Here is a 14993-nt window from a genome sequence, read left to right on the forward strand (position 1 = left end):
GTCAGGGGCACCCATCTCGACCTCAGGATAGACGTAGTTGGGTTCCTCTTGAGATGATGTTTTGGCGTGGGGATCCAATCATCCAACTACAATACTATCACAAAGAGTTACGATGGAAACAAAGAAAAGAAATGTTGATGGGAAATTTTAGCATGACTTTTGCTAAAATTAGTCCATATTGAGTTCCAAAAATTTAATGACACGGAAACGAATCAACGTTTTGTCTAAACATTGGCACTCATACTAATTTATGCAAATCAAACACAACGTGGCTGCATAGTTTGTAACAAAGAATTACGAAAAAACATAAAAAACTAAATATCAACCGAAAATTTCGGCATGACCTTTGCTAAATTAAGGCATATTAAGTGCCAGAAATGGAAACAAAATCCATGTTTCCTCAAAACATTGGCACTCATATAATTTCCTGCAAATCAACCCACAAAAGTTTGGTATGTCTGACAACATCTAACTTCTTTGTGTGCATTTCATCGAACACGTTACAACCCTCTCCAATAAAGTGGTATATGTGGATTTGAAAAATGAGTGGAAATACCTTGGGAGATCACGCACAGACGACACAAAGGAGGAGAGCTTGCGACGGTGCTGGAGGAGGCGAGGTTGCGACGGAGGTGACAGTGGGAAGGGGCCGGCACACCGGAATGCCACCGGGGGCAACTACGACGGCATGCATGGGCGTCGGTGGGGGCGACATATGAGGAGGACGGGGACGGTGCTGGTGACGACAGTGCGCAATAGCGGCAACTGAGGCGAGGAAGTGGGGCTGGCAACTACGGCGACACGTGGCGGCAGTGGGCGATTGCGGTGGATCTGGAGCGGGCGAGAGGAGAGGGAAAGATGCGAGAGGCGATTTGAAATTCAGAAGACCGACTTAGGGGAGTAACAGTTTCAGGTTGTCCTTGTGGCGGGCTATGCTAAAAGCCCGCCACCGCAAACTTTAGCTGTGGCTGGGAGATAATAATGCCCGCCACCGTGAACCTTAGCTTTGTAAACCCAAGTTTTTCCATTAGCTTTCTAGAACATTTCCCGTTTAAACTTTTCTATGATTAACACACACCATCCAAAGACACAAGTTCAAATTTGGACACTTCTCATTTGGGTATGCTATTTTCGAGGCATTAGCTGATTTTATGGCCACTAAAAATGGAAAAACGCTCATCGGTAAGAAATAGCGTGTAAATGAGCTTCGGAGGGGATGAAATTTGCGTGGTGTATTTTTCTTACCAATGTTGGGCATTGTAAAAGTTTGAGAGTGTTATGGCAAAAACTTGATGCACCAGGTACTTTGTCGGGCGTTATTCGTTGCGCATCCCAGATCAATCAAAGCCATAGGGTTCATCAACAACACCATCTACAACATTCTAACGGTAATCAAAGCCACCACTAGAACTCACAACTTTTGTATTTAGGTGAAAGGAATGCAACAGTTCAAAGGACTGGGCATGTCAATGTCGCTCGAGGATAAAAATATTTTTGGACACACAATTGAATGAAAACCTTAAGGTAAAGAACATTAAGCAAAACACTATGGATGGAAAAATAACCTCCCCAAGGTTAGAACTTTACAATACAAAACTCGAGCAAAATTATGAAAAGAAAAGAGAAAATGCAATTATTAAACCAGAGTGTGAGAAGCGGTCACCTCCCCATGCTTTAGTTAAGAAAGGGTAATACACTTTAAATGGTTAGACACAAATGACCTATCATTCAATGGACATTTTTTTGATAAAGGGAACTTTATCATTCAATGGACATAAACCTTTGCTTCAATATTTTTTCCTTATTTTTTCTTGTTATGGTCTGGTGGCTCCCTGCACCCTCTCGCATAAAAATGAGTAGAATTGGTTGGTATGGAGGACGGTGATGGTCATCTTCGACAAATTGCGTAATGAGCCAAGGCCTACTCCTGTAGAAGATCCACGGGTTTCTCTGTCCACCTGCACGATGGTTAGCACGCCATCCACGTCGCAAACTGGCAGAGCATAAGCCGTCGGGCACGCTAAGCCGGTCACTGTCCCGGCTCCACAAGCCCAACAGGCTAACAGTTACAATTTTTTCTCTCTAGTTAAATTTGAATGGCCGTGGCAATTTTCCAGCATGCGTACTGCCTTCAGCAGGATGGCAGATAATTTTAATGTTAAGCAGTAGTGGTCTGAAATACTTATCATATCCTTGTGTTCCAGGGACATGTTAATGGTACTTTTGTGTACCTTTTGGTACCTCCACAAAATAATCTCCCAAGTCTACAAGTGAGTGGTAAATTCACGTTGGACTATGTATAGTGCTCTGATTCAGACAGAGGTGTCAGTTGATAATAACTAAAAGATTTGGAAGATGAAGATACCGCTTAAGAATAAAATCATTGCGTGGTATCTCCGTCGAGGAGCCATTCTTACCAAAGATAACCTTATTAAGAGGAATTGACATGAAATTACGCAATGTGTGTTTTGCCATCACGATGAAACAATAAAAATATTAGTTTTTCCAATGCAAATTGGCTCGTTCTATACGGTTAGTCATCCAAGTAGCTTCTGATTATCCTCCATGTAGTGTTGCTAATATATTCAACAACTGGTTACATGTGATAGAATACAAGTATAGAATTCTTCAAGGTGGGAGTGCTTGCCGTTATTTGGTCGCTTTGGCTATGTAGAAATGATAAGGTATTTAACGATAAAAGTACTTCTCTTATGCAGGTTATCTACAGATGTACTGGTATGCTCCATTTATGGTCGTCTCTACAACGTGTGGAGAATCAAGGCCTATTTACGGAGGTGTGTACACGCTTGAAGGCCACGGTGAGGAATACTTTTACCCGACATCGATGGCTGCATAATCTTCAGATCGGTCCTCCTACGTCTTAGGCGTTGTACAGTCTCCATATGATTACTTGTATTCCATCTTTTTACATTTCTTTGGAACTTAGATTGATTATGGCTATGTGCATCATTTATGCAGAGGCCGGGTGTAATGATTAAACCTTTTAGGTAATAAAGCATGCTTTATCGAAAAAAGTTCCATACTAAACGGAAGAATATACTGGAGCATCGGATGCAGGACCGAAGATGCAATGGTGGAATCTTTCTTTACAGCTGGATTTAGGGTTAGAACGAATCGAAGAACATCTCTATACCTACGTTACATGGGCTGTGACCCTGATGGATTTACTAGATGAAGAAACTATATTGACTACTATCAAAAAGAAAAGGAGAAACTATATTGACCATGAATCATATGGAACACACGCTTTAATTTTTGAGGAATCACGGGGGGAAGGAACCTCACCCTGAAAATCATGCACTTATTCCTGCAAAAATAAAGAAAGAAAATCACGCGCTTTGTGATCGTGTAAATCTGTGACAAAGGCCACAAAAGGTGATTAAATTTCATTGGACCTGCTGACATCTTTGCCGGCTTTCCAAAAGAGTGAGGAACGGCATCCATTCTTTTCTATCCGACCAATTGTCAATCAAGAGCTTTCATGTGCGTCCAATTCCAATCATGGGTCCATATTGTCAAACGCAAAATATTGTCTAAAGAACCTCTATCAAGATTCTGGATAGATGCTAGCTTCTTCCCCTTTTTTTTCTTTTGTTCTTTTTTTTTTGCTTGCAGGAATCACCATGTCAACACCAAAGTGTGAGCATGCAAGGTTTCCATATATGAAAAATCTTTTTCATTTTGCGGAATTCACATCTGAATAATCGTGCTATGCTTATTGATCTACTTTACATACTCTACATCCGAAACCAATTCTCAACGAAACAGCACCACGGGTATGGCTTTTGAGTTATTTTTAGGTGCACCATCTAACATGCCTAGAGGTGAGATGTACTTTTAATGTTGACCGTCGGCTGGAAAAGTGTATCACTGGAAGTTCGTAAAATTTGATTTCAGAGCTGCATTTCAGATGTTGTGGCTAGATCTCAGTCGACTGAGAAACTAGAAAGGGAAAATCACACAGATCTTTATTTAAGATCTCATGTATATAGCACTGAGCGAGATATAACCAAGTCTCAACCGACCGAGATTTCGCTGAAACTAGGCAACACATTAATACCAAGTATTAAAAAGAACTCGCTTTACCTGCGTCGCTCTGTGAGAGCTGCTCGAGCGAACACAACAACCCGCTGCCGCCGCCCAAAAATCCCCCAACCTCTTCACCGCTGCACGGCTGATAGTGGTGGTGGTGGACCTCGCTTGCCGGATGTGGAAGCTCTCTTGCATAGCGGAGAGCGACACCTTGCCTCTCCCTCAGATACAATACGGCGACTTCCAGCGCCACTCCTCGCGGCAGTTGCACCTCCATGCCATGGTCTCGACCCCGTCGACCACCTGGTAGTCTGTTGGCAGAAGCGCCCCAATGTGTCTCCCCGCATCCACTACTGGGACCTGCTATAGGTGGGGCCTTACTAGTGGCGGGCAGGCAGTTGCACATGCCACCGGCAATCTGACCATTTAGCAGTGACAGGTGCAAAGTCATGCCCGCCAATGGTATTTACTTACCAATGGTGGGAGGCGGTTTGCGCCTGCCACTAGTAACATGAGCTTAGATTCGCAATGTGCCAAAATTACCATTAGCCGGCACAAACACGTTCCCGCCACTAGTAAATCATCTACCAATGGTGGGCAAAAACCCTTCCGACGGTGAAACCGTGCTTCCCCTTAGTGCATGCTCCTTGAGCCAAATCATTTCTTGTGACCATTTTTACTCCGTCCTGGGAAATGACCACCCTTCTGGAGTGTTGGATGGCATGGGGTTGGTAATGGCTTAACTCCTTATTTTGGCCACCCGTCGTCTACCCCTGCCATTTGTTCTGGTGCTGCCTTGATGATGCTTCCACGGGCGCATTTTTTAAGTTTGCTCTCTGTTGTATCCTCGTATGATGTGCTCCTTCGATAGCCCCTCTCTACTGCTAATGCTCCATGTATGTTGTTATATCTCTTGACTTGTGCTGCATCACAACCTCCTAGGTTCACCTAATGTTTAGGCGGTTGATCCTTGCTCTGTGTTGTAACTTGTACTTCTTGTTATCTGTTTCTTGCCTCGTCAGGATTTATTACCCCTCGGGTTGTTCAGGTTTGGATCATGGTTTTGACGTGATTTCCAACATAAATCCGCTCAATTTCTTTTGAACTGAGATATATGGTCGGAGAGGAGTTGTGCTAACAAAAGACAACCTCGCTCGTCGCAACTGGCAAGGAAGTAAGAAGTGTAGCTTTTGTACTCATGACGAGACAATTAAACACCTCTTCTTTCAGTGCAAGTTCGCGCGTTCTATATGGTCAGTCATCCAAATAGCGTCCAATTTGTATCCACCAACAAGTGTTGCCAATATATATGGTCACTGGCTTGATGGAATACCAAATACTTTTAGTACGCTAATACGGGTGGGAGCGTCTGCCTTATTATGGCCGCTTTGGCTATGTCGAAACGATTGTGTTTTTAATAGCAAAACCTCTCCTTCTATGCAGGTTATTTACCGTTGTACGCACTGGCTTGGTATGTGGTCTACGCTACAGCGAACGGAGTATCAATCGTTGTTCAAGGCGGTGTGTATGCGGTTGGAGCGGGTGGCCAGGGAGGTTTTTACCCAACATGGGTGGCAACATAATCTCCGGATCGGTCCACCTCCTCCGTCAACATTGGCATAGTTTTGGACTCATATGGCTTTACTGTTGCCAACTTGTCCTTTTTTATACATACTTTGCTAGACTCTTCGTTAAGGCTGTGTGCATCTTAGCTATGCAGAGGCCGGGTGTCGCTCATTATGCTTTGTATCCACTTGATGCTACATTATGAGTTAATAAAAGCGCCCTTTATCAAAAAGTGGGAATACCCCTGCCCCTCCCCCCAGACTAATTCAAAAAATATGGAACTATATAATACTTCGCAGGTTGCTGCTAGAATCTATTGCATTATATTTTAGTGTGATTTGTTTGTATGAAAGATGAATATTTGGATTAATAATATATAAACTAAAAGTGAGAATATATATTATATCATATTTTTATTATTGTATAAATGAAAAATACTTATTAAATATAAAAGTAGCATAATAATGTAATATAATGGAAAACCTTTTCCCGTGCATTTTACGGTGGGCTTTTGACCAGGTGGCATGTTTGGTGAGTGATATATGTGCATGTTGATATAAAAATAAAAAGGAATAGTGAGGATCAACTAATCATGGAAAAAAATGTTAGGATATCACCTCTAATTATCCCTAATACTGGCAAAACACAATACGCACCAATTCAAGAAATATATTGTAAATTGAAAATATTAATAAACTTTGCAGTACAACAACCTGAAAATTTAAAACAATTACAAAATTTGTGTTGTACAATAAATATTGCATCATGCTTTTCCCGACGTACAAAGTAAATGTAAATGTGCAAGACACTAAAGCATATGTTACTTCATTAGATCATTACAATAATTTTTTTCCTCCATGGAATTGTTTTGGACTATTTTTTCTGTAAACAAATGCTGTCATTATTTTTGCATCATTTGAAGCATATATTTGTTGTGAGTCGTGACGTGCAAATCTAAAAAAAAAAGGGAAATGTGAAATTAAAGCAGGCATAATTACCATAGATGTGTGTTTTCTTGTAGATACTTGGGATTAAAAGAGAAACAATGATTCTTGACATTTCCTTTCTAACTGTAATATCTTTCTTCTTGTTTAAAGAGCTCGTCTCCAAATTCTGAGGAACCAATGTAGATAGTTTTTGTGGGTTATAAATTGCCCAATGAAATTTGGTCCACATGTTCCGACTCTCGAAGCAATAAATGCACCACCCTCCCTCTAATTGCATCTACATGGTGCATGCATAATAAGAGTTCATGCATGATCTCAAATTTCTTTTCTCTCACCTCCATGAATTGATCGCGGCGTCGGACTCAAAGCACTTGTCTGGTCTCCCGTATCAGCGCCAAAGGACCACTAAGCTCATAATAGAAGTAAACTGAGAAGAAAATTATATATAGTGTGCTAACTTTCTTTTATAATCTAATAAAACAACATATATAGTTGTTGGTAATATTTCCCTTTGCTGCAGGTTATTAGAAGTGTACCCACAGGCTCCATTCGTTGTCTATTCTGCAGTGATCACAAAAAATTGTGTACAGTCATGTGTACATGGTTGGAAGAGGAGGACACAGATGTCTTTACCCAACATTGGCTGCTGGTACGGTGTGAGGATTTTCTCCATCCCCTCGCTTTAGGCGTTGTAGTCTCAGACGACATTGTTTTTTTGTCGGCGTTGTGTAGAGTGTGTGTGGTTCTGTGTGTATCTTAGTCGGATAGAGGCTGGATGTGAACTTGTTTTGATTGTATTCCATTGGTGCGACATTATGAGTCAGAAAGCCCCTTTATCAAACATATATTGTAGGTCATAAACAACTAATTACTCAAGCAAGAATACCTAAAATCTTGATCTCAAACAGCAAATTGTAATCTAACAAAATGTTATTGCATTCTAACACATCCCAACCTTATATATACAAGCTAAAACACTTCATTACTATTTTATATAAATTGTACAACAAAGTATGTTGTAATAGTAAAAGTGGGCTCTGCGAGCCAATTCGGTTGGAAAGTTAAACTGCATGTTTTTTATGGATTTGAAGATTAAGGCATTGATGGAATCATTTGTTAGGAACTAAATTTAAGTATTATGATACTCACACAAACTAATACATGATTGGATTATCTTTGTATGAGGTTAAGCTGACTAACACTATTTGACTGTATGTGCAATGACATATACTTCTTTAAAGTTATACCACGTCCGTTGGATGATGAACATTATATTAGTGCATTCATTACTAAAAGTACAATTATGTCGATACATTCGTTTAGTAATTCTTTGCTTACATTTTAATATGACAAAGCTGTTAAATTAACTAGAGTAGAAGAATGCCCGTGCGTTGCAACGGGACCACATTAACTTTAAGAGTTCAATATTAATATTCTCATACATATCAAGTGACATTGGCGACCTGTTTTACCATCAAATCCTCACATACAGACTCTCTCCCTCCCTCTTCCTCACTCTCTCTCCCCATCTCCCTCTCTCTCTCTCTCTCTCTCTCTCTCTCTAACACACACACATATATCCATCTTATTGGGTACGAGACCATAATCCATCTATTTCACACACACACGCTAGTGCATAACAATATGAATTATGTGTATTATATTTGCCACCACAACTAAGGGAATTAATTTCCTGTAAATCGGCCAGCCACAGCTCCAAGAATACGCGGAGGAGGTGGCCCGGGTCGGCGTCGGTGCCGTCCAGCGCGGGCCATGGGCCCGCTTCCAAGTACATCTGCGCGCCGACCACCCACGCCGGGTCCTTCAAGTGCCGCTTCCACCGCACCAACTCCCAGGGCCACGGCCACGGCCAGGGCCAGGGAAGCCGCCCTTCTTCGCCCCCTTCACCGGCCGCGGCCAACGCGGTGCTGCGGCACCCGACCTCGCCGTCCTCGTCCTCTGGCACCGTCGCGACCCAGTGACGCAGCCCAAGCATCGGCCTCGAGAATCAAGAACGCTCGACAACGGAGAGGGAAGGGAAGATCATATACATGTCATAAGAAAGGGAGTTTATTTACTGCTCCCTCCATGTATTGTTTCCTTTGTTTGGAGATTGATTACCATCCGTGAGTTAAAGTAAGGTTAATGTGATTGAGCGATTTTTCTGAAAATCAATTATTTGTTTTTTAATTAATGTGATTGAATGACTTAAGGTAAGGTTAATTAATTTAGATTTGATCTTTAAAGATTGTTCGTGATTGATTCTACATTACTAAATAAGTTGCGCCAGTATGGAAAGTTCTGATCTATTCAGATTTCTTTCATTGTGTGAGAGGGTGACGCGAAAATAAACTGATGAAGTGGGGGGAGGGGACGAAAAAATCTACGAAAAAACCAGCGAAGGTGGGAGGAGGTACCAAAAAAAACTATGGGAGGTGGGACGAAAAAAACCTGGAAGCGAGACTACCAACTGCTTCATTAGGAGTAGAGATGATGCCCCGCGCGTTGCTGTGGGAACCTTGGTAAAAATATATGCGTAAATAGACGCTTGAAAAATTTAAAGTTTGTTGTCCACATGAGCTGTTGATTATTCACTTCAAATAGAAACTTGTGCGGGCATAGACTGGACCATGTTTATGTCTGAACACGGGCAGAGAAAAGAGATATAATATATAAACTTAATTATTTATTCATGTAAGACATTTCATTCAGTAAATTCAATGAACAACTAATGGTCTGAAGAGTCCTATCAGTAGGAATGTCTGGAAGACTGGAAGAATGACATAGTGCAACACAATTCTGAGTGTACAAGATGCGATATTGTAACCCATCCATTTCAAAAGAAACTGTAACCCATCCAAACAGAGCGGTTCCTTTTCATTCCCCTTCCCAAGCGAAGAGGAAAGGCAACCAGATCCCAGCGTCGACCACCGGCGAGGCTGCGGGTTCCCCGCCCCTCCTTCAGTCGCTCCGATGATGGGAGGGGGGACCCCAGTCCTCTCCCAGTTTGTAGATAGTTGTAGGGTTAGGTTTTCAGGTGGCTTCGTCCAGGTGGTGGCGGCGGAGCAGCGTCAGATAAATCTTCCTCAATTGGTTCCTCCACAGCAGTGCTTCTGGCGGTGCTATGGAGTTGGGGGACGTGTCTTCCTGGCGTCTCCTTGGAGCGACGGGGTCGGGTGTGGGTGTGCGAGATTGGCGGGACGGTGGCGTCAATCTCGTCGTTCCTTTTTGTTCTCCGGCCTCTCCATCAGCTTGGTGGCGCCTCCTCCAGCGCCTTCAAGAGGATGGAAGGTCTTGTATTGGAGCTTGGTGGTCGCTGGTGGACATCTTCAGGGCGATCTCAACGCCGTCGAGAGGTTTGGCCTCATTTGTTTTTAAGGAACAGGCGGTAAACTTCTCCAAAAAAAAATCTGAGTGTACAACAATTCAGGAGCGGATGCATTATGCACACTAAAGCGAAAGTGTGCACCAAAGCGACACCTTTTAAATTTTCCATCACTATCTCTATCAAACATAGCACATCAGATAAGATCAATTATGCATTGCTGGAAAAAAATCTAGAAAGCCAAACTTTAATTTTGTGTGGCATATGTGTGATCGGAGAGCTTGCAGATACCAATGCAGTAATGCAATCTTCCTGCCTATATAAAGCACCCCGTTAGCAACCTTACAATTCAGGCGAAGAGGTTCAACGAACACAGAGAGCTCCTCTCCAAACCTCTCCCTTCTCCCCGCCAGGAGTCTAGGGTTAGAGAGAGAGAGAGAGAGTGAGACAAGAGCAAAAATAATCTCTCGCCCCACTGTTATACCAAGGTTGCATCCATCTCATATCCCTCTATATATCTTTGTATCACGATGGCTGGCCTATCCCTAGAGCACCCTTGGGCATTCGCCTTCGGCCTCCTAGGTATATACTATTCTCATCACGTATACAAAAGATTATTTCCTCGAATTACCCCATGTATTATGTTAGTTTCTTGTTTACAAGAGCTATTTGCTAGTGCAGTACTAGTAGACTACTTTGTGTCATTAAAGATCGGCCTTTTGCAACATCGATCTATATATCTTATTTTTGCTTGCCACTTGCCACTGGTTGATTGATGAATTGATGTAGCCTAGTACTAGCTCTAGTGACATCTAGCTCGGTGCACCATGAACCCATAAAGAAACAACAACAAAGCAAATTGCATATGTTTTTTCTCAAAGGATAAAGCGTATAAAAGAAAGATGTAAGTGTGTCCTGCAATTATCACAACTCATCGCTAACTTTGCTACTTTGCTAACTTTGTGCCGTGCAGGCAACATCATCTCTTTCACAAGCCTCCTGGCCCCCATGTAAGCGACAGTCTCTGTTTTCTTCTTCATTTGATTGATCATGTCAATATGTCCTCCCATAACTTATCTGCACATAATAAATTTATCAGACCAACATTCTACCGGATCTTCAAGAGCAAATCCACGGAGGGGTTCCAGTCGGTGCCCTACGTCGTGGCCCTGTTCAGCGCGATGCTGTGGATCTTCTACGCACTTGTCAAGACCGGTGAGGGCCTCCTCATCAGCATCAATGCTGCCGGCTGCGTCATCGAGACAGTCTACATCGTCATGTACCTCGTCTACGCCCCCAGGAAGGCCAAGATTTTCACAGCCAAGATCGTCGTCCTCCTCAACGTCGCCGGCTTCGGGCTCATCCTCCTCCTCACCCTCTTCGCCTTCCACGGCGAGACACGCGTCATCTCGCTCGGCTGGATCTGCGTCGGCTTCTCCGTCTGCGTCTTCGTTGCCCCACTCAGCATCATCGTGAGCCCTTTTTGACCGACAAACCTCATACTTCAGCTCATGACGTGCCCTCTTGTACATGTGTCAACTGACTTGATGTGTTCCTTTCCCCAGGGACGAGTCATCAAGACCAAGAGTGTGGAGTACATGCCCTTCTCCCTCTCCCTCACGCTCACCCTCAGCGCCGTCGTCTGGTTCCTCTACGGCCTGCTCATCAAGGACAAATACGTGGCGGTAATTTAAACATCATCCAGCCCTTCTATTAATTTGCCGATCGATACGCATTCTATTCGCAAGCATGAGCACTGACGAGTGGCAATTAACTTTTTGTTTGCAGCTCCCAAACATCCTTGGCTTCACCTTCGGGATGATCCAGATGGTCCTCTACATGTTCTACATGAACGCAACGCCGGTGGTGAGCGATCTGAAGGAGGGGAAAGAGGGGCTGAAGATGTCGGCGGAGGAGCACGTGGTGGTGATCAACGTTGGCAAGAGCGAAAAGAGCTCTGGCGCCGTGGTTCGCCCGGTCACCGAGATGGTCAAAGCCGTCCCGGCGGCGCCGGGGCAACAAGTGATGGCGCTGGACTCTGCCCGCTCTGTCGATGTGGTGTAAATTCACGCATGCAGGCTTGCCTCATGCATGAGTTCGTGCAAGCTTTAATATTCGTGCAGCTTTTTTGGAGGGTCACGCCTGCAGGGCATGCATGATGCTTCTTTTCTGTTAGATCAACATGTTGATTGTATGAGGCATAAGCCATTTAATAGCTGCTAACTCTGCTTTCACCAACCATAAAAAAAAACTCGGCTTTCACCGCGCCCATGATGATTAGAGGTTATTGCGATGATTAGAGGTTATTGCGATCTGTTGTTTCGTTTTGGTTTTATTTGCGCCGACAGGGTTTTAAATATGTTATGGTGGGTTTTTTTCATTTATAGTATATCTGGTGTGCTAATAGAGACGACATTTGTTTTGAGAGGAGATTGGAGTTATTCGGTGCGGGGTTCTAGTGTCCTTAGTCCTTGCACATTTCGGCTTTGGTGTGAGCCGCTGGTCGGTGCGTGAATTCCTTGAGAGCTCATATTCATGCTGAAACCATGGAATTGTTGCTATACGTTCACATGAGTTGGCCCACAAATCTCTCGCTCGCTCATCTCGGCTCCTTGCTCCACTCGCCTGCTTAGCATTTTTTTCACCCACTCTACTTCTATCTTATAAAAATCTGGCTATTTTTTATATGAAATCTTTAGTTAAATCAAAAGATGTTTACAGATTTTTGAAAAATCTTAGATTTTTCTAAAATGTCACACACTAAAAACACATGATTTTTTGAAAAATATTTGGGAATTTCTAAAATATTCATGGATTTCAGAAAATATTCACAAAAGTATTTAAAAAAGTTTACAAACTTTAAAAAATGTTCCGAAACATTGAAAATATTCAAGAGTTAAAAATATGTTGATTGATTTAAAAATGTTTAATGATTTGTAAATACGTTCAGAATTTTTAAATGTTCACAGTTGTCAATAAGCATTCATGAGTTAAATGTGAAAAGATAGAAAATGAATTAAAGAAAAGAAAAAATAAATGAAAAACAAGCATGAACCACAAACAACGACACACATCATTACAGGCAGGGCCCAGTGACCCCAACAGCCCTTGTTGCACCAGGAGGCTCCAAATCTAGGGGGCTTCATAGATTTTAAGTGTGGAGTGCAGGTGGGAGTATTGTAACCCATCCGGAGTTTCCTGGGAGGAATTTGCTCTATGTGCACTGCAGGAAAAACTACATCTGTCGAGCGTACACAAAAACTGCACATGCCCATGTCGAGTGTTATTTCACGGGGTGCTCGTCATACAGCTCAGTATGCCCCTAGAAAACACTTGATATATATACGGGACTCGGCATACAACCCAATACACCGAGCACCTTAAATAATTCACTCGGCACACACAAGGTACTCCGCATAATAAAAACACTCGGCCCACAAGGCACTGCGGCAAATGTTTTACCACGAGTTCCCTTTGGCCGTAGTTGATGGAGCTGTTACAGTGGGCGTAGTATGTCAGTGCCAAGTATTAGAAGTATATTTTTCCAAGGACAAGCAGAACATGATATACATGCAGGACATCAAGTACATAACCATTCAGATGAAGGGCAAGGAACTTCATGACGTTTTACCATTTTACGGAGTTTGGATAATTGATCAAGAAACATTTAGCATTGCGCTTCCAATGTTCTTGTTGATGTTCGAATTACCACAATCATGCTTCGGGGTAGCAATAATATGATGTTTCAAGTAATGGTTGGGTTTGAAGATCACAAGAAATACACAAGGAACAATTTTAGAAATAGCAAGGAACTCAAGGTATAACAAAAACATGACCAAATCTGTGTTGGATGGAATGACAAGGATGTTGCCGATGACAACACAAATTATCGAGGGGCAAGGATAACATTTCTGGTCATGAATTCGATTCACATCTTGGAAGAAGTCAAAATGTTGACGATGATCATGGCACATTTTGTCGAGAGGTTTCATGAAGATGTAATCGATTAGCGATGGCATCAAGCAAAAGGGGTGGTGAAGCGAAAGGTTATTGGAACCATAGATAAGATGCAATCTCGGAATCAGAGTTGTCTTTCAAGACAAACAATATGATGTTGAAAGCTCGACGTAAGCTTAGCACACTGTGCGAATTATGTTCCGGGGATGAAGAACTAGGTAGCAAGGTCAAGCGGACGATGGTGTAGCCAATCGGCTGGGAAATGATATGATTGAGTAGAAACTCGTAGCAACAAAGATTATTAAGAGTCATTGAACCGCAGTGCGGACTTCGTTTCACTTATCGGTGTCCTCGAGTGGCAACCAACGCAGAATTCGGGAGAAAACTGAAATCTGTGAGAAGTAATACTTGATGAAGAACTCATAGGAAGTAATGAAGTTCCGTGATATTCTCGAGATACCAGAGGGTAATACTCCAAGTTAGATCAGAACAGAGGTTGGACTGGTGTATTGACATGCGGAAGACAAGTGATTTAACTTGTCTGGAAAATGGAATCAAAGGAGAACAACATTGTCGGAGCCATGATTGCAAAGGACCAAATCACAGATACAAGATGAATTTATACCGAGGGGGCGATTATTTTTACGAGAAGCTTCCATGATAAGATCTACATCATGTCCATTGGCATGAACACAAAGGTTCAATGTCGCCTCCCACTTCTCCAATGCACAAATTCTCATTCATTTCGCTGCTAAAAACGTTTTGAGTCTGAAAATTTACCTGACGAAATACCAGAAGAGTATGACCGACGAAAACTTTTGGGTTCACACAGATGGAAAAAGCATAAATGCAATCCATCGGGGCATTTTAGGAACCAATTCAACAAACAACAGAAGCAAGGGATACAACTTAGAAAGCGGAGTACCGAAGTCAAAGTAGACAATATGACTCGTCAAAGGCAATCACTACTAGGAAAATGCTTATACGTAGAACTTTACCAGTAGCGCATATTTAGGCCCCCACGCTACTGGTAAGTACCAGTAGCGCTTGGCACAAAACGCGCTACTAGTATAACTTAGCAGCAGCGTTGGTTTTGCTCGGACGCGCTACTGGTAAGTGTGCCACACCGGACCCCCAGGTCAAGA

General features: G+C 42.7%; 1 protein-coding gene across 1 annotated transcript; it reads left to right on the forward strand.

Annotated features, from left to right (window-relative positions):
- Positions 1-10234: 10234 nt before the first annotated feature.
- Positions 10235-12153, forward strand: LOC123146088 (bidirectional sugar transporter SWEET13). Its single transcript, XM_044565674.1, has 5 exons — positions 10235-10473; positions 10865-10901; positions 10991-11363; positions 11457-11576; positions 11680-12153. Exons 1-5 carry the CDS (start codon positions 10422-10424, stop codon positions 11953-11955), a joined length of 858 nt encoding a protein of 285 aa, XP_044421609.1. The 5' UTR covers positions 10235-10421; the 3' UTR covers positions 11956-12153.
- Positions 12154-14993: the final 2840 nt, after the last annotated feature.

Source organism: Triticum aestivum, chromosome 6D (assembly GCF_018294505.1).
Source record: "Triticum aestivum cultivar Chinese Spring chromosome 6D, IWGSC CS RefSeq v2.1, whole genome shotgun sequence".
Classification (NCBI taxonomy): domain Eukaryota; kingdom Viridiplantae; phylum Streptophyta; class Magnoliopsida; order Poales; family Poaceae; genus Triticum; species Triticum aestivum.

Bases quoted from the DNA above. Each gene is read 5' to 3' on its own strand.
- LOC123146088 (XM_044565674.1), top strand. From the start codon at position 10,422: ATGGCTGGCCTATCCCTAGAGCACCCTTGGGCATTCGCCTTCGGCCTC. The intron at 10,474-10,864 runs GTATATACTATT...TGTGCCGTGCAG, and splicing joins ATTCGCCTTCGGCCTCCTAG to GCAACATCATCTCTTTCACA. The intron at 11,364-11,456 runs GTGAGCCCTTTT...TCCTTTCCCCAG, and splicing joins TTGCCCCACTCAGCATCATC to GGACGAGTCATCAAGACCAA.